General features: G+C 47.3%; 1 protein-coding gene across 2 annotated transcripts in view; it reads right to left on the reverse strand.

The window, feature by feature from the left end:
• Nucleotides 1-1,078: 1,078 nt before the first annotated feature.
• SLC35F3 (solute carrier family 35 member F3) overlaps nt 1,079-24,406 on the reverse strand; it is a 425,569-nt gene continuing 402,241 nt past the window's right edge. For both annotated transcript variants that reach the window (XM_068982683.1, XM_068982684.1), the window contains 5 exons: nt 17,589-17,808; nt 10,605-10,730; nt 7,859-8,051; nt 6,273-6,362; nt 1,079-1,314 (listed from right to left, as the gene is read on the reverse strand). In XM_068982683.1, coding sequence (XP_068838784.1) covers nt 1,079-1,314; nt 6,273-6,362; nt 7,859-8,051; nt 10,605-10,730; nt 17,589-17,808 — 865 coding nt within the window. The remainder of the gene's footprint in view (nt 1,315-6,272; nt 6,363-7,858; nt 8,052-10,604; nt 10,731-17,588; nt 17,809-24,406) is intronic.

Here is a 24,406-nt window from a genome sequence, read left to right on the forward strand (position 1 = left end):
CCATTTCGATATGTAACAATGTAAACTTCAAAAATAGTAAACTCTAACCCCCTCATCCCTCTTTACAGATCTATCACAGATAGAATTTTCTGGCAGACCTATAATGTGGAAGTAAACAGCCTGGTGCTTAAAAGTTTCATAAAAAGGTTTGCAGACTCAGTAAATAATTTTTCGGTCTTAGGAAGTAAAAGCAACCAGCGATTCATCTTCTGCGGACTCTGCCTCATATACACACCGTGACCTGCGTTCTGTGACACTGGTCATCAGCTTTGCCATTTTTGTACATACAGACATATATATAGTATTTTGTTTGTTTCTAAAGATTTCTACATCTAAATGATAAGACGGCGCCAGTGACTTATAATGTCACCTCGCTTCACATAGGTAAAGACAAAAGTTCTGTAGAAGGCACTGTAATTTCTCTTGCACGATCTTACACAGACATGTGAGGGCAAGCCAGCTGGGGCTAAGACTTAACTTCCCCTTTCTGTTACCCAGCTTGGCCTGTCCTCCTCTAATCACCACCCCCAGGTTAGCCACAGTCGATGGTTTTCCAAGTCCATTTTCCTTTTCTGCTCCAGCTCTTCACATCCCATCTACCCACCCATCCAGAAATCCATTTATCCCAGTTAACTCAGAGTGATCTTTTGGTTCATTGAAATCCCTTAAAATTAAGAGTGCAGCTCTGGTATAAAACAAAATATGACCTACCATCGCTGAGAAATAATCACAGTGTGCAATGTAATTTTCAGTTGCAAAGATTTGAAACATCTGCCCTGCCATGTCGAGAACACCGGTCATCTCAAGCAATCTAGGCAATCATTTTAAGCTGCTTTACATTCATGTAAAAAGAGCGGAGAGGTTCTTCTCTTCTCTCCCGTATTGAATCAGTACCCTTGAGTGAAAGATCTGATGTGAAAAAAGTGCAAGCAAGTTGGACATGCCAATAAATACCATATAACTTACCGCAGATTACCAAAACTGTACAGGTATGTACACCTCACTGAGGTTCCCACTGCCAGGAAGAGATTCCGAACCCTCCTCGTGAGCGGTTGCCGCAGAGTCCTAGGGCAGATGGTCAGCGGGCGAAGGAGGGCCGGGCCCTTCTGCTCTTGCTTTGAAGCCCCAAGCCCAGGTCCGCTCCACCCTCAGCCGCCTCCTCCTTCTTCCGCACTTTGAGGCGAGTGAGCAGCTTAATCAACCAGACGTCCCACTCCTCAGGCAGGAGGAGGAGGAGGAAGCCCAGGCCGATGATGATGATGGCAATTACCCGGACGCTGTTGAAAACGATCTTACTGGTGTAGTGATCAACCACTGCAGGAAACAGAGAACGGAAGTTACCCAGGGGCCGACAGGCCTGGGCAATCAGGAGGTGGGGGACCCCCGCCAGGCCAGGGCCTGGGGCAGCCCTTTCTGCGGGGTGGACGCTGCGCTCCCTTGACCAGGCAGGCAGAGCTGCCTCCAGCAAACCCCCCTTAGCTTTAGAAATGCTGGCTGGCGGGAGGCCTTGCACCATGTTTCACTTTCCCAAACTGACTTGACCTGGCACCTTAGTTCGGACATCGATTTGGCTGAGAGACAAAACAAAACCCAAGGGACACTTAGAGACGTGTGTGTGCTCAGTTGCTCAGTTGCTCAGCGTGTCTGACTCTTTGCCGCCCCCTGGACTGTAACTGTCCAAGCTCCTCTATCCATGGAATCCTCCAGGCAAGAATGCTGGAGTGGGTTGCCACTTACTACTCCAGGGGATCTTCCTGACCCAGGGATTGAACTCGTGTTTCTTGCATACCCTGCATTGGCAGGTGGGTGTTTTTTTGTTTTTTTTTTTTAACCACTAATGCCACCTGGGAAGCCCTGTATAGATACTGGTTGGCCAAAAAGTTCATTTGGGTTTCTCACACGCTCTCCTGGAAAAACCCCAGTGAACTTTCAGCCAATCCAGTATATACCAAAATTGACTGTGGCCACCTCTGGGGTGCCAGGACAATTAAAATGTTATTGCCTTCTTTCTATTCCTGGTGCTTTTTACATTTTAAAAAGATTTTATTCATTTTTATATTTCTGGCTGCACCCCATGGCATGTGGGATCCCAGCTCCCCAACCAGGGATCAAACCCGTGGCCCCTGCGCTGGAAGTGCAGAGTCTTAACCACTGGACGGCCAGGGAGGTCCCATAGTTTTATGTTCTAAAGACCAAACTCAACCTGGTTCTTTTAAAGTAATAGATACAAACCTTTACTCCACTCCAGGGTATTATTAGCATGAGGCTCTAATGCCACCTATGTCATCGCTGATTATGAACATTTATTAAAGGCCAGAAGCTCATTTCTGACCGATGAGGTGAGGGAACAAAATGAGAACAGGATTCACATCAGTTCATATGAATCTGGATCATCATTCTCTTCATAACTAAAGATCAAAAGTGTTCCAAAGTTGGTTTTCCTTTCCTTTTTCTGCTTTATTTTTCTCTTTTCTTAACTAAATCAAACAAAGCAAATTTGGAGGCAGGTCTCCACATAAAATGGTTGTCTGAGGAGGCCTTACAAATAGCTGAGAAAAGAAGAGAAGTGGAAGGCAAAGGAGGAAAGGAAAGATATACCCATCTGAATGTAGAGTTCCAAAGAATAGCAAGGAGAGATAAGAAAGCCTTCCTTAGCATATTTCCAATGCAATTTTTGCATATTTTCCAATGAAAAGAAATCGATGAAAACAATAGAATGGGAAACACTAGAGATCTCGTCAAGAAAATTAGAGATACCAAGGGAACATTTCATGCAAAGATGGGCACAATAAAAGACAGAAATGGTAAGGACCTAACAGAAGCAGAAGATATTACGAAGAGGTGGCAAGAATACACAGAAGAACTGTACAAAAAAGATTTTAATGACCAGATAATCACGATGGTGTGATCATTCACCTAGAGCCAGATATCCTGGAATGCAAAATCAAGTGGGCCTTAGGAAGCATCACTATGAACAAAGCTAGTGGAGGTGATGGAATTCCAGCTGAACTATATCAAATCCTGAAAGATGATGCTGTGAAAATGCTGCACTCGATATGCCAGCAAATTTGGAAACTCAGCTGTGGCCACAGGACTGGAAAAAGTCAGTTTTCATTCCAATCCCAAAGGAAGGCAATGCCAAAGAATGTCCAAACTACCGTACAGTTGCACTCATCTCACTTGCTTGATTGACTATGATGAAGCCTTTGACTGTGTGGATCACTGTTGTGGAAAATTCTTAAAGAGAAGGGAATACCAGACTAGCTTACCTGCCTCCTGAGAAACCTATATGCAGGTCAAGAAGCAACAGTTAGAACCAGACATGGAACAACAGACTGGTTGCAAATTGAGAAAGGAGTACGTCAAGGCTATATACTGTCACCCTGCTTATTTAACTTATATGCTGAGTACATCATGCAAAATGCTGGGCTGGATGAAGCACAAGCTTTAATCAACATTGCTGGGAGAAATATCAATAATCTCAGACATGCCAAGGATACTACCCTTATGGCAGAAAGCAAAGAGCCTCTTGATGAAAGTGAAAGAAGAGAGTGAAAAAAGCTGGCTTAAAACTCAGCATTCAAAAAACTAAGATCATGGCATCTGGTCCCATCACCTCATGGCAAATAGGTGGGGAAACAATGGAAACAGAGAGTTTATTTTCTTGGGCTCCAAAATCACTGCAGATGGTGACTGCAGCCATGAAATTAAAAGACACTTGCTCCATGACAACCTAGGAGCTCTGACCAACCTAGACAGCATATTAAAAAGCAGAGACATTACTTTGCTGACAAAGGTCCATCTAGTCAAAGCTATCACTTTTCCAGTAGTCATGAATGGATGTGAATCCATAAAGAAAGCTGAGCATAAAGAAGAATTGATGCTTTTGAACTGTTGTGTTGGAGAAGGCTCTTAAGAGTCCCCTGGACTGCAAGGAGATCCAACCAGTCCATCCTAAAGGAGATCAGTCCTGAATATTCATTGGAAGGACTGATGCTGAAGCTGAAACTCCAATACTTTGGCCACCTGATGCAAAGAATTGACTCCTTAGAAAAGACCCTGATGCTGGGAAAGATTGAAGGCAGGAGGAGAAGGAGATGACAGAGGATGAGATGATTGGATGGCATCACCAACTCAATGGACATGAGTTTGAGTGAACTCTGGGAGTTGGTGATGGACAGGGAGGCCTGGTGTGCAGCAGTCCATGGGGTCGCAAAGAGTTGGACACGACTGAGTGACTGAACTGAACTGAACTCCACACAAGGGAGAATCAGATTGCTTTTCTGAAAAACTCAGTTTGTGAAAGAGTTTCTTCTGACTTGCACGTGCAGCTTTTGAAGGCTGCGTGCTCTTCCTCCCTCTGCGCCCCCTACCCCGCCTCGTCTGCCCCACGAGGGGGCTGCTCTGTCATCACCCTTCCTGTTCCTCCAGTCCTCTTGCCCCATCCCCTTCTTCCTGCACTTCTCGCCTCCATCCAGAGGCTGGGCAGAGAGGTAAAAGGCAAACCTGAGAAAAACATTTTGTTAGCAGTTCTTTTGTGGAATTAAAGCACCTCTTTTATCTCCCTCAAATTCAGAAACACTTTAATTTTTAATACCGGCAGATCCGGCACAACAGCCTGTTAATTTACAAATGAAAGAAAGTGAAAGTGTTAGTTGCTCAGTCATGTCCGACTCCTTGCGACCCCATGGACTGAAGCCCACTAGGCTCCTCTGTCTATAGAATTCTCCAGGCAAGAATACTGGAGTGAGTTGTCATTTCCTCCTCCAGAGGATCTTCCTGACCCAGGATCTTCCAAACCCAGGTCTCCTGCATGGCAGGCGGATTCTTTACAGTGAGCCATCAGAGCCAGTCAGCCAGTCCCGTGAGCTATGCTAGAGAGAGTGTCAGAAAGCCCAGCAAGGACTCTGCTCTGACAGGTCAGAGAACCACCGACTCTGCTCCTCCTCCCCTGGAGAACTGACTGTCATTGCTTCCTCTGATACACTGCTGACCTTCTTACCTTGCAGAGGATTCTGATTAACCTCTCACACACTGGCTGTATGATACAGTTCAAGTAGCTTCTATACAAGGGTCACCTGGAATATGCCTCCCTGAAACAAGACTGCTCTGTGACTATAAAGACAACACTAAGATGCAGTGGGGGTATGTTGATGAGTTATTTTTCTGAAGCCTGTGGTGTGTGGACACAGACAGGCTGGACCACTTTTCTACCAGCTCTCCAGCTGTTTAGGGGCTTCCTGCCTTTGGAAGTTCTGCCTCATGAATCATTTCATGTGGTCCTCCTATGAACCAAGGTGATGACTCAGGGACAACCTTCATTTTTAGGGGATAAGTAAGGGCCCACAGAGGTTATGAGAGGGGACTGGTCACCCTCCCTCTGGGCAGGTGCCAGGCCCAAGGAGTCTGGGACCAGGGTAAGACATATATAGACCGTGTGGAATGCAATGCAAGGAAGACCTCTGGAAGTTGACTGTGGTTTTACCTATGCTTCCAGGCTTATTATCACCAGACTGAACAGGATTTGGGGTTGCCATTCCCTGGGAGCCTAGTCCTCTAATGACCCAGAAGTGGGCAGGTCAGGAGATGGCTTTGGCAGGAGCTGTGCCAAGGTCACGGGGGTGAGTGCTCTGGGAAGTGACTCACAAACAGATTCTACAGGGAGGTTGGGTATAACTCAGGGAGATTCTGGGAGGAAAACCCAAAGTTCATAGCAGCATGAGCCAGGAAAGGGAAGGAGGTGAGGGGCAGCTGATGGCACACTTTAGAAGAACCGACTGAGTGTGCTGGTGAGTCCCCAGTGAAAAACAGAGTGGGGTCCTGAGCAGTTGGGCTCTCTTCTGGGACTCCGGGAGCAATGTCGACACTTCTCTAGTTGTGGACATGTCTCTATCTCATGCCTGCCATACCCTGAGCTAACATTCTCTTCTAGAAAGCTCTTTATGAAAACTAGAAAGCTTTTTCCTGCTACCTATTCATCTCTACTTATTAATAATATTAATGATATTCATCTCTGATCTCCACGCTGGCTCAAATAAAGATGATTTTAGACTTTCTGTACCTTGGTGTTAAATGTGAAAATCAACCCATTCTGAAGAAAATATTGCCTGTATCACAAACGTCAACATTTTACCCAAGTGGTTTCTTTCTATACAGGAGGTTAAACCTGTACACTGTACCAGGCAAGCAAGAATATATGTGAGTATGTGTGTGCACGTGTGTGCTTGCATGTGTGTGTTTACAAACAGATACAGAGAGCCACAGAAGTTTACCTGCATTCACAGGTACGCTGAGGACGATTCCAAGAGACATCAGAGTTGGATATGTAACAGCAATTCCAAAATTTAATACAATATTGAATGCTGAAATAAAGAATAAAAAGATCGGTGTTATGCATGACCAGCTCTGACTTTCCATCCTTTCTGGCCTATCCAACCCCAGCTTCTCTGAGGAGGCTGGAGTCTGGGGGTTTTGCTCTTTATTCTGACTCAGGGGACTTGGGTTCCTGCAAGGGCTCCAGGACCAGGGATTAAGGCCAAACATCCTTATTACTTACGTCTCTTCTCTTCCCTGAGCTCTGAAGAAGAAGAAAGAAATTTTAAAAAGCTAAGTGAGAAGGCACTAGAAAAGAGGATGGGACTATCCTACTTATCTGACTAACTTTGCTTTTTTCTGCTGCTGGCAGTGATTCTGGGACGACTATGATCAGGAGCTTTGGGATGCACATTTTAGATAGAAATGGGTGAGGCTCCTCCTTGGATGCTTCCCTGCCTAGGACCAGCCTTGCAGCAATTACTCGTGATGAGGATGGTGATGATAATGAAGCAATGGTGATGATGGCACTAATAGTGATAATGTTTACTGACATCATCAGGCAGTGTTCTAAGAGCTCTGTGTGGATCGTTAACCAACTCTAAGCTTGTACTGCTTGTTGCACGACAGGCCAATAATTGAAAGGTCAGTTTCTGGAGCAAGGAATAACCACTTTATCCATAAAGCTGCCAAACTGAGAAGATTGTGAGTTCACGTCCCAAAGAACCATCCAATCTGGGTTAGAATTCAGGGTCCTTTTATACTAAAAGGGGAGAGAGTAGAGTCAAACACTTCCTGGTTCCCATCAGTCTCCAGAGAGGATGTGTTAATTTCTTCCTCTCTACAGTCATTCACAAGCAGGTTTAGTCAGGTTATTTCCTGTGAGCTAAACAAAGGTATTTTCGCTTAATGCATATTACTTGGGGAGCATTATGTATAATTTAAGCTTGTAGGCATCATCCTTTTAGTGATAAACTTGTAATAGAATACAAAAGTTTCTTCCCTATTATAGTATTAATCTACCAATTTCTAACCAGCCCTATATTCAATGGAAGGACTGATGCTGAAGCTGAAGCCAATACTTTGGCCACCAGATGTGGAGAGCCAACTCATTGGAAAAGACCCTGATTCTGGGAAGGATGGAGGGCAGGAGAAGAGGGGGGTGACAGAGGATGAGATGGTTGGATGGCATCACTGGCTTAATGGACATGAGTTTGCACAAACTCGGGGAGATAGTGAAGGACAGGGAAGCCTGGCGTGCTGCAGTCCATGGGGTCGGAAAGAGTTGGACATGTCAGCCCTAGAAGTAATGTACTATTATTACCCTTGGGCACTAGATCACTGTTCAGAGCAGCAGACCATAGTCCTGGAATTAGAGCTAGTATCATCATCACAAAGGCTTCCTTTGTGAGACACAATGACCTAGAAAACCATGGAGAACTTAAGGCTAATAATAGGCTTGGTTTTCTCCTTCAGGGCATGGGTTTCCGGATCCCACTGTCAGTCCCTGCTTTCTGGGGATTCTGGCAGGGTAGTCGCCACTTACTCAATAAGAGGACTGAAAATCCACAAAGGTTTCCCCATGGAATGTCATCAAAAGAGCTCCAGTATTCCACTTTGGTAAAGTAGAGGATGACAGGAATACAGGTGATGAAGAGGATGTTAAACACACCCAGAATGGAAAGAAATAAGGCGGCTTCTCCAAACTTAGCACTGCCCAGGAGGAGCTTGAACAGGACCTGCCGGAGAGAGCAGAGAAGGAGGGGTGACAGGTCGCCTCGGACTCCAACTTGCCACGGAGAAGCGAGTGCGCTTGGTAAGCTTGGGGCTGGACCACGGGGCCGACAGCCATGTGATGGTAAATCCCACCTCACGTGGCCTTCAGTGAAGGACAGTAGGGTTCCTCCATGCTCAGTAATGTGGCGATGGAGAGTTACTCCTCAGGTACACAGAGAGCATTTTCAGGAATCATGGGATTTCACACCACGCTTGAATCCTCTGTGTTGTATATATGACACCACATCGCAGCCTCATGGCATTGAAGATGAGAAAGCCACTTAAATTAGAAGTATCTGCCATGATTGCATGGGCTTCCAAGTGGTGCTGGTGGTAAAGAACCCGCCTGCCATACAGGAGACCTAAGAGACCCGGGTTTGATCCCCAGGCTGGGAAGATCCCCTGGAGGAGGGCAGGACAACCCACTCCAGTATTCATGCCTGGAGAATCCCATGGACGTAGCCTGGAGGGCTACGGTCTATAGGGTTGCAAAGAGTCAGACTTGATTGACGCAAGCCACAATTACACTTTCCTTTTGGGAATCTCTAACATTTATCCCTGAACAGTTTGAAAACCACTGCCCCACCCCGCAAAAAGGGATCTGGCTACAAAGACATTTCCTATAAACCAAATGGAGAGGTTTTACAACACTCACAGCTTACCTCTGCTCCAGTCCACCACCCACATTCCAGACATGGCATGGGGTTTCAGTGGAACACTCCCGATGGATTTCTTGCCCCTGTGTGTACACATCTCAGATGCATGAAAAGCCAGGAAAGGGACAAAAGTGGCTGGAGAAGGCGGGAAGCTGAGCTCCCAGGGGAAGCAGGCCCCGTCCAGCCTCCGAGTTTACTACATTGTTCACAGTTACAGAACTGATGGTCCAGTGTCAGCCTCTGCTCTGCTCCTCCTTCTTCCTCTTGCAGTCATTTCACACCTCTTTGGGGTATCTCTGGACATTTCTGGGCAGGAAGCATGCAAAGGGAAATGAAGTCAAGTCCTTTTACCCTTCTGCCCACCAGCCTGTCTGGATGAAGATCAGCCAGTGGAGGAGTTGGAAATGTAAGTCTAAATCAGAATATTTGTATTCGTGGTGGATGGAGTATCTATCCACTCTGCTTCCCATTAGCATGCAGCTCATTGAAGAGAGCAGAGTATTTAAGTATTTTCTGTATTTGGGTAGTGGCTCTGGAGTCACGAATGGGGCTAGACTATCACATCCTCTGGGTGAGATGTATTCCTCATGGGCTGTGTTTCTCTGAGGGCAAAGGGCAGGGAGCTGATGAAGGATAAGAAGGTACAGTTGGGATTTCCCTGGTGGTCCAGTGGTTAAGACTCCGAGCTTCCAGTGCAGGGGGGGGGTACAAGTTCGATCCCTGGTCAGGGAACTAAGATATCACAAGCCTCAGGGCAAGGCCAAAAAAAAAAAAGGTATAGTCATTTCATTTCACAAACGCATAAATGTGTTCCTCCCCATGCTGGAAAAGTTCCTTTTCTTAGAACTTTCTACAGTCGTTTATTTTCTCTGTCTGACGATCTGGATCCACAAAGGGCCGTTAAGACTCAAAGCTAAAATGTAATTTTTCATTGAATCTTCCAGGTCAGTTTCCCAACATGGAGACCAGAAAATATTTGCATTCTTGACTAAGGATCTGAAGAGAAGGGGAGGCAAAGCGGGAGAGCAGTTGAGAAGTGTGTTGGAGCAGAGAGGGTGAGAGATAAGTGTGGGGGAAATAATTGTCTTCTCGAGACATGCAGTTGGCACACACACACCTCCAATGGTTCCCAGCATTTTGTCAAAAATATTTTATAATTCCATATGATAGTAATTGTGCTTTTATTTATCCAGTCTAAAGCAATACTTGAAACGCACATGGATTCATGTTGAGTCCTGGTGGCCTCAAAAACCATGTGATAAAAGACTTCAAAGCTGCAGGAGATATTCCAATTTTCATTTCCAATCTGATGGGAAATTATCTGACCAAACACAGAAGCAGGCAGTTAGGGCCCCTGATCCTTCTCTGTGCAGGGGTGCTAAGTCTCCTCAGACCTGTCAGACTTTTTGTGACCCCATGGAATGTAGCCCGCCAAGCTCCTCTGTCCATGGGATAAGGCAAGAATACTGGAGTGGGTTGCTACCCCCTCCTCCAGGGGATCTTCCCCACCCAGGGATCGAACCCACATCTCTCATCTCTCCTGCACTGGCAGGCTGGTTCTTTATTACTAGCATCACCCGGGAAGCCCAATTCTCCCTTGTCGGGCCAAACAAGGAAGTCACTCACTGGATTCAGTCGATCCACCTATCCTTCTACCCCTTTTATCCCCAATGCTGCAAATGTATGGCCGTCGGTGGAAAGGTCTGGGAAGCCAGAGCCAAGAGCTGCTGCACGTCCCCAGCAGCGTCAGGCTCGCTGTGCCCGGCGCTCGTCTTCGAGCACCAGCTCCATCCAAGGCTCCCTCAGAGCACCGAGCCGGCCAGGCCAGGAGAGCCCAGAGGGCCCGCTCCCCGCGCCTACCTTGTAGAGGGCGGACATGGATGCCGAGCCCACCACCAGGGCTATGCCGATGACGGAGTGGCTGTGGAAGCCATCCGCGTAGGTCATCATCACGATCCCAGCGATGGCGAGGATGGCGGCCACGATCTGGGGGGAAGGAAGACACTGCGGTCAGAGCAGCGGCGGGGAATCGGAGGGGCCCCCACGTGCCAACAGGGGGAGGAATGTCTGCCAGGATGCCGTGGAGGGCGCGGGCCCCCTTTCAGTCCTTCGGAGACCACGCAAAGGCTGCTCTCCTGTTTGAATGTTTGTCCCTGCTTGGAAGGGGGCCCTCGGCAAAGCCTGGCGTGACCCGAGGCCCGGAAATGGCTGACGGCAAGAAGCAGAGGCGTGACTCGGCGTCATGTCGGGGGAGGGCCGGCCATGCGACTCCTGGGGCCGCCGGAGGGGGTGGTCACAGTCGCAACGACAGGTTCTTCCGTCATGATTATGGCCTGTTCACGACTATGGCCTGTTCACAACCCCCTCTCAGTTCCTTCCCAACTCTCCGGAGGTGCCTCTCAGGGTCCTGCTTTTATGTATTTCACATCTCAACACAGTGACCACGACCACGGATCGTGGCCCTCTCTTATACACCAGCCGTAGAACCTTCTGGACGGGCATGCGTCACTGGCCCATGAGGGCTACATACAGTGCCTTAACCCTGGCCCTGCAGTTCCTCTCCTCAGCTACTGGAGGGCCCCCACTCCAGCTGCCCCCTCCCCCACCCCGCCCTCCCGCTCCCACCCCTGCCCCGCCCCCAGCCCTGTTCTCCTCCAAACCCCTCAGGTGGAATCTTTACACATTCCTGTTGTGCAAAGTCAAATCGTCAGACTGCACAGGAGAGAAACTTACTTGGGATAACATTTCCTAAAGGAGGAATGCTTTAGCACTGGGTAAGTACCCGTTCTAACCGGAGGTGGTCCTGGAGCGACATGAAGGTCGCTGGGCGGCAAGTGGGAGGGGCTGCTGGAGGCAGGACAAACGTGGGCGGAGCAAGTTCTGACAACTGGATTTACTGGAGTTCTCTCTCTCAGAGACTGTTCAAATGACCTCTGCTCTCTGCAAAAATATCGGGTGGCTAACATTTACTGAGTGATCAGGGGATAAGTGTTTTCTGTGTCCTTTCTCATTTAATCCTCAGACTAGGTAGATATTTCAGTTTATTTCATTTTATAGACATGGGCACTTAATCTCAGTAACTTGCTGAAAGTCATAGAGCTGGGATACACATTTCAGGTTTAAGTGCAAAGTCAGTGTTTCTATATATAAATAGAAAGTAGGATTCACCTCTGAAGCCATTGCCATTTCTACTCTGATATCTGAAGTGAGGTTTCGTGCAGGGATGAACCATGTTGTGTTTAGGTTGGTGAAAGGCACTGTGTCAGGGCTCAGCAGTTTGAGCTTTAGTGCATTCCCCAGGCAGTGTAAAGACACACGCACCCTCACACAGGAGCCCCTGAGAGGGCAGGTGGTCATCCTTTCTTGGAGAAGTGCCAGCCCTGCTCTGTCTACCAGCTCTTTCTGGTTTCCTGCTTCACTTTTTATCACTCATCATCACGTAATGCGTGTGTTTTACATTCAAATGCTACATGTACTGTGTACGGCTCTTCATTGAGAAAGAAGAGGAGGAACAGGAAGAGTAAGGGACCTTCCCCCCCAGGAGAACGGGGATAAGTGAAAGCAGGCAGGGCGGGCTTTGCTCCAGAGGGCCTGCACAGTACAAAAATGCAGCACGGGGCAGCTGGACCTGGCTAGGCAGCTGGGTAAACAGAGAACCAACTAGAAAACGAAGGAAATGGGGTGGGCGGGGAAGAACACAGCTCCACTCCAGGTGACATGGCACATCTCCAAAGGCACCTGAGTCTTTCCAAACATAAAGATGAAATTTAAGGAAGTGAAGGGGAACCAGGGTTATTCTTCCCTGAAGATCTAGAGGGCAGATTTTGGACCTCCTCATTCTCCTTTCTCTATTGATCAAATCATAAAGAGCTAAAAGCTTCCATCTGAGCTGTGCTGTGCAGAAGAGCTGAGGGGAGGGGCAAGAAATAGAGAGCGTGGGTGGCCACTGGCTTCCCGGTCAACATTTGCCAAGTCCAGACCAGCGAACTCATTCTGGCAGATGGCACTGCGGACAGTGCTCACCCCCGCAGCTGCTCACATCCAGAGCCTCTCCTCTTGGAGGTCCTCTCCATGAGTCACAGGTTTAAGCAACTTGATTCCAGGGCATACTGTCTGGGCATCGGCAGCTCCCTGGGACTCCCGACCCTGAACCTGGGCTCTGACCTCCATGCCAGAGGGGAAGCTGGTGGTTTCCCTTGCGTCTGATATCCCTGAAAGCAGAGCGGAATTGAAGCATACACTACGGATCTCAGAGGAAGACCTGAGCATCCTTCCCCAAGCCTGAAATTCCTTTGACGATGCCAGATCTCTTTAAAAAAAATAAGCGTGGAGTTCACACTTTATACTCTGAAATATCTGGCTTTTGGTTTACATGTGGAAATGTTTCCCAGCCTATTTCCTGTTGTAAGAGGAGCTCTCCAGTAAGGCTGGTCCTGCGTGTTCTGTGGTTTCACGTAGTCCTCATGTTCTAGATCCCAGCCTCCTGGGGGAGAGTGCTGAGTCTCAGGATGGAATAAAGTGGATATCCCTACTTCCCCTCACCCCTGCTTTCTCACCCTCTCCTGTTGCATCCCCAGTGTGTCACACTGAACAAAGACTTGGGGATCCAGACAAATGGCTGACAGTGGCTTTGAGACCAAGAGGAGGGGAACCGCCATCTCTACTCTGGGAAAAATCAGCTGGAGAAGAGGAAGAAGCATGGACGTGGGAGACCCCAAGGCCAGCATGTTACCGTTTAACCTCTGGATGATGGTCTTGCCTGTGTGGTTATAGCCTGCCCCACCCCCAGGGCTCTGGATTCAGGGCTCCAGCAGCTCCCTGATGCACCCGTACCCCCACGGGCACACTGCTCCCCCTCAGACGTCAGGCCTAGAGGAAAGGGGCACCACGGAAGGCACGAGGCAGGAGGCTGCATGCCTCTCAGACCAGCGCTGCTTCCCACTCCCGCTAGAAATGTGATGGGCTGCATGCCCTCTGCCAAGCAGAGCCTCGTTTGTGATGGGTTTTAGATTTGTACAGTTTGGAGAAGTTTAAAAAAGGGAAAGGACAGGCTAATTTTTACGGATATTTCCCTCAGCCCTTTCCCTCCCAAGTCCTGCACTGCCCTCACCGATGCCAAGAGAGTCTGGAAGAATTAGCGGACCCTCTAGCTCACCCCGCTTGTTTCAGAGGCTGGAAAGGGATCTGGGCCCTAAGCCCCCCACCCCACGCTCCCCCACACTCTGTGTGCCCTGTGCCCTTCCCCAGCTGTGCTCGGGTGGTGGGGGACAGCCTCCCCAACAGAAGGTGGAGTCGAGGTCAGCACTAGGGTTTACCATTCAGGGCTGGCACTGAACCAAAGGCTGCAAGGGGGTGAATTATGGAAAACATCAGCTGGGGTCAGACTGAGGCGGGACTTGCTCTTGAAAAAGGTCCAGGCTCCCCAGGACCATGCTGCTGGGGTTTGAGGCCACTCGGATGATCCCTTAGCTGCCCTCCTTGCTGCTTCTCCACTCCTCCTGGTTTGCACGCTCTAGCTGCAGTGGGTGGTTCTGAACAGCTGAGAATGCCATCTGCCCTCCCCTCTGAGATGCGGACTGGGGGTGGCATGGCCTTTATCCAGCTGCTGCCACAGCTGGGTGGCCTCTGGCTTAGCAGGGGCCATCTCTCCTTCTCCAGAATTCTACTTGCTCTCATTCTCCCGCTGCTTTTGCTGCCCCCAGCTGCCTTCCTAAGTGTCTGTCCGCCTCTGACACTATCACGCAAAGAAGTGGGCTGGTCCATCAGACTCCTCTACTTGAGAAGGAATAAGAAGAATAACAACAGTGAGAGAAGATAACATTTATGGGGTTTCCTGTGTCAGGCATGCATCACTTTATTTTATTCTTACAACTATTCTATAAGATGAGTCCTAACGTTCTATTTTATTTTTTGGCCTCACCCCATGCATGTGGGTTCCTAGTACCCTGACCAGGGATTGAACTTGTACCCCCTGCGTTGGAAGGGTGGAGTCTTAACCACCAGACTGCCAAGGAAGTCGCCAACAACTGTATTTTAAAATGAGGTCATTAAGGCTCAGAGACATTAAGTAACTAGCTTAACATGCAACAGCTTATGAGAGTGGACCCAAACCCTTGTCCCTCAACTCTGGGATTTACCACCTCCTTGTTGCATTATGACCCCCGAGCCTAGAAAGCCAGGGCACGTGAAAAGCAGAGTCAGGGGGTGACATGGGGGCCAGATTGGGCTCCTCTCAAACACTAGCCTCTGACGCCATGTGTGGCCACAACCTCCCCAGCATTTGAAGATGAACATTTGCTCTTCCTGGTCTGTCCACCTGATGCAGACTTGCTGCTGTTTTCCAGGAACCACAGACTCTTGTGATCTCAGTCACGGCCTTAATAATGCAGGCCCTCTATGTAGCCTGCTCCACAAACATCTGTCCTCTGTGTCTGCGTGACTCTCAGGCCAGTGTGCTCAGCCATCAGGATGGAAATGAGTGTCAGTTCCCTTCAGTCTCTGGCGATGACCCAGCAGGTGGTGGGCAGTTAACCTAGCAGTCCGAGAGAAGTCTCAGAGAAGCGTGCGTGTTAGGCCTCATCCTGGGCTCAGATCTCCATCTGTTTCCCCAGGGTGACCCCTGTCACTCTGCCCAGCTGCTGGCACCTTACATATTTTTTTTCAAGCTCTCTGAACTCCTGATGATAAGAGGGTGCCCCACCTTGACTTGGAGTGGGACGATCTTAGAGGACACGTCACTTCTAGGAGGGGTGACGATTATCAGAGAGACTTAGAACTGCATGGTGCTTTACAGGTTGGTAAATTCCATCCCCAACACCGGCTCCTGGATCTTTATTTTAGTGTTGGCCTCGTGCCGAAGGCCTCGGTATGAAAATCTGCTCCGTCTGCAGTGGTCAGTGCAGACCAAGCCAGTGGCCAGGATGGCAGGACCGAATCACAGCTCAGGGATGTGAGGGGGATCTTGCATGGCAATGAGAGAGAGATCTGGGTGTGTCACTCTGCTCTCTGTGAGTCAGCATTTTCACACCTCCTTCTCTTAACCTCAAAAACGTTTTCTTTCGCACGATGCACAATGAACCTTGCAGCACCTTTCCCCAGTAATGTTCCCATCCAGAATCTGCCTTGGACTTTTACAGCCATGCCCCAAGAGTGCTCCGCCAGGCATTTTTCTTGGCTCTTGGCCTCAAAAGAAAGCCACCATGGGCCTCAGCACATCTGAGCCTTCAGTATCCAGTCAGGCAGGCTGTTGGACAGATTGCTGCTGGCTGTACCTCTTGTGGAGATGTATTCTATAGTTTATTTGCTCAAAGCTTTTCTGGGTGGTAGCACAGTGAGCTGAGTTCTTATTCCAAAATTAACACGAAGCCTCAAAACAAATTTTCCCCCTACTGCAAGCTAAAAATACAACTCAGCAGTTGACTCACGTCCCCACTGCTGTTTGAGTAACGAGGTGGGCGTGAAGCCACCCTGAAGGTGATGTCATTGTTCCCAGGACAGTGACCCAAGGGCACAAGTAGAGAGCCTGGAATCTGCCCCTTTGCTGGGTGCCAGCGGGGTTCCCTCTAATGGGACTGCTGTCCAAAAGGACTCAGCTTCCTGGCCTTCCTATATGTTCTGAGGGTGCAGGAAGGAGTAAGCGATGCATTCTGACTGCCAGAGACCTAGCCTGCTCAAATCCTTTCTGTCCCTGTTGGTGACAAAGTGATAGTGCGGCCCTGGTAGCTTCTGGCCACCAGAGGGCGACAAGCAGAAGGCAACAGGATTCTGTCCCAATGCCTGCTCAGTTCCTTAGTTGTGTCTGACTGCAGCCCCATGGACTGTAGCCTGCCAGGCTCCTCTATCCATGGAATTGTCCAGACAAGAATACTGGAGTGGGTTGCCATTTTCCAAGGCTCAATGTCGTCTGTTCCTTACATCCTGGGTGGACTCCTCTATCTGTAGGCTCATGTTTCATACTGCATTTATCATATTTCACATAATTGTTCTAAAATATGACTAGCTAAGTTTGACTCTATTTTAAGGGAATTTACTCAGTCTCAGAGGTGACAACAAGAGGTAATTCAGGGGGTATCATTTCATTCTCCCTTCCTCTGGGGTTGAAGCAAGTGAAACTGCCCCTCCAAAATTTGAACTGAGCTTTAGTGGATCTTAAGTGTGTTCAGAATTTGAACTGGGCTTCCCTGGTGGCTCAGCTGGTAAAGAATCCACCTGCAATGCAGGAGACCTGGGTTCGATCCCTGGGTTGGGAAGATCCCCTGGAGAAAGGCATGGCAACCCATTCCAGTATCCTTGCCTGGAGAATCCCCATGGACAGAGGAGCCTGGGGGGCTACAGTCCATGGGGTCACAAAGAGCTGGACATGGCTAAGCGACTTTCACTTTCTAAGTGTCTGGCCCACTCAGGCATTGAATGCACTGTCCATATAAATGGCCCACCAAGAGGGCATGTCCACGTGGATGAGGACATTTAGTTTTAGATATCAGTGTTATGGCAGTGTTAGCTGAGGGCTCTGGGCTGCAGGGACTGTGAGAGGCAGGCTGAATACATCACCCCTTCCCTCAGGGGGGACCCCAACTGGCACACACTTTAGGGAATGCTTGTTGAAATGCTTGAAATGAAAGGTGCTTTAATGAACGCTTGTCTAGAATGGTTCGCAAGCAAGAAGGTTTGCAAAGCACCCCAAGAGCCTGGCCCTTGGCTGGGCTCCTTTTCTGCTGCAAATCAGAAGGAGAGTGGTTAGCAGCTTAGGCTGAACGGTCCAGCACATGGAGTTAAGCAAGCCGATGGGCAGGTTTTGGCTGGCATGACTGAGTGAGGGAAGAAGACAGAGAATAAGGAACTTACCCTCACTCCCATGAACCTGTCCCTGAGAACGATCCATGAGAGCAAGAACACAAAAGCTTTGTTGCAGCAGAACAATACGGAGACATCCGTAGTGTTTATTTTCTTTATTGCATGTAAGTACAGGTAGTTTGTGAGAGTCCAAAGAACACCAAAGGGTGCTGCCTTGGTAAAAAACACCTTCAAAGTCAAGCCATTGTCTCCAAAAAATCGACAGCACTCCCTAAAACAAGGAAAGAGAGGCAGTGTTATTATCTTCTTGGGTTGAGACAGATCATTTTTATCCCCCTCTACCCAGTTTTTTTCTCTTTGTTTGTTTTTAGCAGATGCAGGAAGGGGTGGAGTCCTTTTGTTTTTTATTATATTTTAGCAACGTCTTCCTACCAAAGCCCTTCAATCTAGTCCACTGAAGAAAGCACTGCACGAGGCTCTCAGCACAGGGATTGGCCACTGTGGATTATTCCTTTGGTCTGTGTTGGGTATGGAATGGTTGGTTTTGGAGAAGGTCATGGTGGGACCATTTGATCTAAAGAAGCCCCAGTTCCACGGTGACCACCTAAGGGATTCTGCTACTTGGTTAGTAAAAGAAGGAAGTCTCTAGACCAGGAAGTCTCTAGGCCTTTCTTCTCAGGGGCTTGGACACTCAAAGAGAACCCCCAAAACATATTTTTTTAAAATTTCCCTCCAAATGAAGTTGTCTCTGGGATCAGGCATTTCTTGGCACATCTAATACATTTTGACTATTTTATCAGTGGTGTTAACTGTACATTTTCTCCATGAGGGCCTTTTCAGCTGGTCATTTCACATGTGGAAGGTCCTGTCCCCACGTCATCTGAGAGGTGATCACAAGAAGGATGAGCAGATCCAAGAGCTCAGCGGCTTAAGAGAGAAGGAGCTGAGGAAACACCTGCAGACAAATGTTTTCCAACATCACCTTTCCAGAATCTAGGGGAAGGATCACTGGTGTTTGAAAAACTGCTTGAGAAAAAGAAAGCCAACCTTGCTCAGGCAGAAGAGGATGGAGGGGAGGAGGCGGGGGGGCAGAGGGTGTGAACAGAGGACTAAGTGGCTGGCTCTGCAGACAGCTGCCCGCTGCCCTGCCCAGGAGTGGAAAGCATCGTTCTGCTGGGCTGGATGAGCCAGGCCGAGGAGAGGGACGTGAGAGGACATGCTGCCATAGCCGTCACAGCCCAAGCTCACAGCAGGGCCCAGTGTGGCCCAGACACCAGCAAGTGAGCAGGGGAAAAAAGATGGAACTGGAACAAGTCAAATACATGAAGGTGGATAACAGCCACAGCCCAAGCCACCTATTAATAACATGAAAATGCCACAATCAAGGAGAACAATGAAAACGAGTCAAAGGGGATTGGCTGCAATTGCAAATTTAATTTGATTGTTCTTTCCATCAGTCTAAAATGCAACTTGCCTTTGTTCACTACATCCATAGAAGTAACGGAAAACTCATTGCTGTTTGCTGAACTCTATGCTGCTTCTAAACCAGCAACAGGCAAAACAGTCAAATCACTAAATTTACCAAGACACTGATTCAATTGAATTGACTCCATTTTGGCTTTCTGTGAACGGAACTTTCATCTACCTGACTTGATATTTCTGTTTGCCCTTTAATTTTCATACAATAGTTCAGTTGCACTTTTCATGCACTTTTCTCCAGCCCCTATTTGCAAAGGAGTCTTCCTTCTTTCCAGAGAAGAGCAAGGAAAGATAAGAAGGCCTTCTTCAATGAACAATGCAAAGAAATAGAAGAAAACAACAGAATGGGAAAGACTAGAGATCTCTTCAAGAAAATTAGAGATACCAAAGGAATATTCCATGCAAGAATGGGTACGATACAGAGCAGAAATGGTAAGGACCTAACAGAGGCAGAAGAGGTTAAGAAGAGATGGCAGGAATACACAGAACTATACAAAAAAGATCTTAATAACCCAGAGAACTATGATGGTGTGGTCACTCACCTAGAGCCAGCCAGACATTCTGGAGTTCAAAGTCAAGTGGGCCTTAGGAAACATCACTACAGACAAAGCCAGTGGAGGTGATGGTAATTCCAGCTGAGCTATTTCAAATCGTAAAAGATGATGCATTTAAGTGCTGCACTTAATATGCCAGCAAATTTGGAAAACTTAGCAGTGACCACAGGACTGGAAAAGTCAGTTTTCATTCCAATTCCAAAGAAAGGCAGTGACAAAGAATGTTGAAATTACTGGACAATTGTGCTCATTTCACACGCTAGTAAGGTTATGCTCAAAATCCTTCAAGCTAGCCTTCAGCAGAATATGAAAAGAGAACTTCCAGATGTACAAGCTGGGTTTAGAAAAGGCAGAGAAACCAGAGATCAAATTGCCAATATCCATTGGATTACAGAGAAAGCAAGGGAATTTCAGGAAAACATCTGCTTCATTCATTATGCTAAAGCCCTTGACTGTGTGGATCATAATAAACTGTGGAAAATTTTTAAAGAGATGGGAATACCAGACTACCTTACCTGTGTCTTGAGAAATGTGTATGCAGGTCAAGAAGCAACAGTTAGAACCAGATGTGGAACAACAGACTGGTTCCAAATTGGGAAAGGAGTATGTCAAGGCTGTATCAGTTCAGTTTAGTCACTCAGTTGTGTCCGACTCTTTGTGACCCCATGAATCACAGCACGCCAGGCCTCCCTGTCCATCACCAACTCCCGGAGTTCACACAAACTCGTGTCCATCGAGTCGGTGATGCCATCCAGCCATCTCATCCTCTGTCGTCCCCTTCTCCTCCTGCCCCTAATCCCTCCCAGCATCAGTGTCTTTTCCAAAGTCAACTCTTCACATGAGGTGGCCAAAGTGTTGGAGTTTCAGCTTCAGCATCAGTCCTTTCAATGAACACCCAGGACTGATCTCCTTTAGGATGGACTGGTTGGATCTCCTTGCAGTCCAAGGGACTCTCAAGAGTCTTCTCCAACACCACAGTTCAAAAGCATCAATTCTTTGGCACTCAGCTTTCTTCACAGTCCAACTCTCACATCCATACCTGACCACTGGAAAAACCATAGCCTTGACTAGACGGACTTTTGTTGGCAAAGTAATGTCTCTGCTTTTTAATATGCTGTCTAGGTTGGTCATAACTTTCCTTCTAAGGAGTAGGCGTCTTTTAATTTCATGGCTGCAATCACCATCTGCAGTGATATTGGAGCCCCCCAAAATAAAGTCTGACACTGTTTCCACTGTTTCCCCATATATTTCCCATGAAGTGATGGGACCAGATGCTATGATCTTCGTTTTCTGAATGTTGAGCTTTAAGCCAACTTTTTCACTCTCCCCTTTCACTTTCATCAAGAGGCTTTTTAGTTCCTCTTTACTTTCTGCCATAAGGGTGGTATCATCTGCATATCTGAGGTTATTGAGATTTCTCCCATATTGTCACCCTATTTATTTAACTTATATGCAGAGTACATTATGCAAAATGCTGGACTGGATAAAGCACAAGTTGGAATCAAGATTGCTGGCAGAAATATCAAACACTTCAGATAGGCAGATGACACCACCCTTATGGCAGAAAGTGAACAGGAACTAAAGAGCCTCTTGATAAGAGTGAAAGAGAGTTAAAAAGCTGGCTTAAAACTCAACATTCAAAAAACTAAGATCATGGCATCCAATCCCATCACTTCGTGAAAAATAAAAGGGGAAAAAGTGGAATCAGTGACAGATTTTATTTTCTTGGGCTCCAAAATCACTGCAGACGGTGACTGCAGCCATGAAATTAAAAGACCTTTGTTTCCTGAAAGGAAAGCTATGACAAAAAGCAAAGACATCACTCTGCTGACAAAGATCTATATAATCAAAACTATGGGTTTTCCAGTAGTCTTGAACCAATGTGAGTGTTGGGCCATGAAGGAGGCTGAGCACCGAAGAATTGATGCTTTTGAACTGAGGTGCTGGAGAAGACTCTTGAGGGTCCCTTGCACTGCAAGGAGATAAACCAGTCAATTCTAAAGGAAATCAACCCTGAAGATTCATTGGAAGGATTGATGCTGAAGCTGAAGCACCAGTACTTTGGCTACCTGATGCAAAGAGTTGAGTCATTGAAAAAGACTCTGATGTGAGAAAGACTGAAGGCAAAAGGAGAAGAGGGCGGCAGAGGATGAGATGGGTTAGATAGCATCACCAACTCAATGGAGATGAATATGAGCAAACTCCAGGAGACAGTGAAGGACAGGGAAGCCTGGTGTGAGGTAGGCATGGGAGTGCATAGAGTTGGACATGACTGAGTGATTGAACAACCACCTCCTTTTTTCGGGGATGGTGACCAGGGGCAGCTTCCTTCATGTTTGTGATCATGAAGGCTCACAAAACAGTGATATCAGTCCCTAGAGTATGATCAGTAGGAAAGACAAGTATTTAATGTCATTAATATCAGTGGGCTTCCCAGGTGCCACACTGGTAAAGAATCTGCCTCCTAACGCAGGAGATGCAAGAGCTGCTGGTTCGATCCCTGGGTCAGGAAGATCCCCTGGAATAGGAAATGGCAACCCATCCCAATATTCTTGCCTGGAAATTCTATGGACAGAGGAGCCTGGCGAGATACAGTCCATGGGGTTGCAAAGAGTTGGACGCAACTGAGCACACACACCTTGAAATTAAACTTAGAGGTTAGCTTTCCAAAGGGAATGTAACACAAGGAGGATTTCCAAGTTTCCCTCGACTATTATAAAAAATCATTCATGTTGTGGCAAGGGGCCATACAAAGACAACTCAGATATCTCCTCTCTGAGAATCGATGTTTGGCTCATCTGAAGTGCAATGGCTGTCTAAGTGGCAGATAGGGAACAAGTATGGCTGGGTAATGAACAGTGCAGGTTGCTGATCGGAAGTAGGGAGAAGAGAAGGCCCAGATGGCGCATTGGTAAAGAATCTGCCTGCTAGTGCCGGAGGTGCAAGAGATGCCGGTTCGATCCCTGGGTTGGGAAGATTCCCTGGAGTAGGAAAGAGCAACGCACTCCAGTATTCTTGCCAGGAATATCCCAAGGACAGAGAAGACTTCTGGGCTACAGTCAATGGAGTTGCAAAGAGTCAGACATGACTAAGCACACACTCAGAGTGCGACTACATCCCAGAGATGGAAAAGGCATGATTTCTAGGCCCAGCAGAGCTCTGTTGGCCCTCTGAGGATTCATGGTCGGGGGATTACAGATCAGGTGGGTAGATTTTGGTTCTAATGAGCCTAAGATGATTGGTCCCTGAGTCAGTAAACCTGAGTTGTTTTCAGACTATGTATTAAGCCATGTCAGCTGGCTTGGGTATATGACCCACATACACCCTTGATAGGAAAGGGACCCAAGACAGATGATGAGCACAAATCCATTTCTGCCAAAGACCTCTCCTTGGTACACCAAGAATAGAGGATAGTAGACACTCTCTTGACTGCTTCCACTTGGCTGACACGACAGTCTAACAAATTCATTCCTGGCAGGACAAAGGCCTGAAGCTGGCAAGTTACTCCCTAGAACACCCAAGCCCTTCAGGTCCTACCACCCTGAATCATGTTCGGAAAGATTTCAATGTGTTTGCTTCCAACCCTGCTTGTGTCCATTGTTCTTGGTTATTTCAAGTGCATAATTCAATTAAATATTTCCTAAATCAATGAAATATGACTGAGAAAAGAAAGTTGTGCTTTTCCTATGAAATTTTTGTTGAGAGCTTCAGGGAACACTTAACAAAAGGAATTCACTAAAATATCACTGCTGAATTAGGTGTAGCTGAAACAACACTCAGAAAACTAAGATCATGGCATCTGGTCCCATCACTTCATGGGAAATAGATGGGGAAACAGTGGCTGACTTCATTTTTTTGGGCTCCAAAATCACTGCAGATGGTGACTGCAGCCATGAAATTAAAAGATGCTTACTCCTTGGAAGGAAAGTTATGACCAACCTAGACAGCATATTAAAAAGCAGAGACATTACTTTGTCAACAAGGGTCTGTCTAGTCAAAGCTATGGTTTTTCCAGTGGTCATGTATGGATGTGAGAGTTGGACTATAAAGAAAGCTGAGTGCAGAAGAATTGATGCTTTTGAACTGTGGTGTTGGAGAAGACTCTTGAGAGTCCCTTGGACTGCAAGGAGATCCAACCAGTCCATTCTAAAGGAGATCAGTCCTGGGTATTCATTGGAAGGACTGATGTTAAAGCCAAAACTCCAGTATTTTGGCCATCTGATGCGAAGAGCTGACTCTTTGGAAAAGACCCTGATGCTGGGAAAGACTGAAGGTGGGAGGAGAAGGGGACGACAGAGGATGAGATGGCTGGATGGCATCACTGACTCAATGGACATGAGTTTGTGTGAACTCCGGGAGTTGGTGATGGACAGGGAGGCCTGGCATGCTACAGTCCATGGGGTCGCAAAGAGTCAGACATGACTGAGCGACTGAACTGAACTGAAACACCGTGAAAGACAGGAAAAGCTATAAAAATCTGTAAGTTCTACACTTATATAATTTTAAAAATACTTATGTTCTTGGTGCTCTTTAAAGAACTCTCACTGGGATAGGTTGGTCTGGTGGGATAAGGATGGCTTATCATTTAGTTCAAATCAATAAGCACCTGTTTATCACTTGTTATAGTCACAATTCTAGACAAGGCACTGTAGCTGATGCAAAACAAGTAAATAGTCCCTCTTTTTGAAAGATTATGGTAAAATTGGGGAGATAAGACTGATTCCTCAAAAGGAAGTAATGCAAGTTTAAATAAAATTACCTATTAAGTAGTGTGGAATATAATAATGCTATAAAATTCCTATCTAGTGGCAAGAGTTGGACTGATTGGAGAAGGTC

Source organism: Capricornis sumatraensis, chromosome 10, assembly GCF_032405125.1.
Source record: "Capricornis sumatraensis isolate serow.1 chromosome 10, serow.2, whole genome shotgun sequence".
Classification (NCBI taxonomy): Eukaryota; Metazoa; Chordata; class Mammalia; order Artiodactyla; family Bovidae; genus Capricornis; species Capricornis sumatraensis.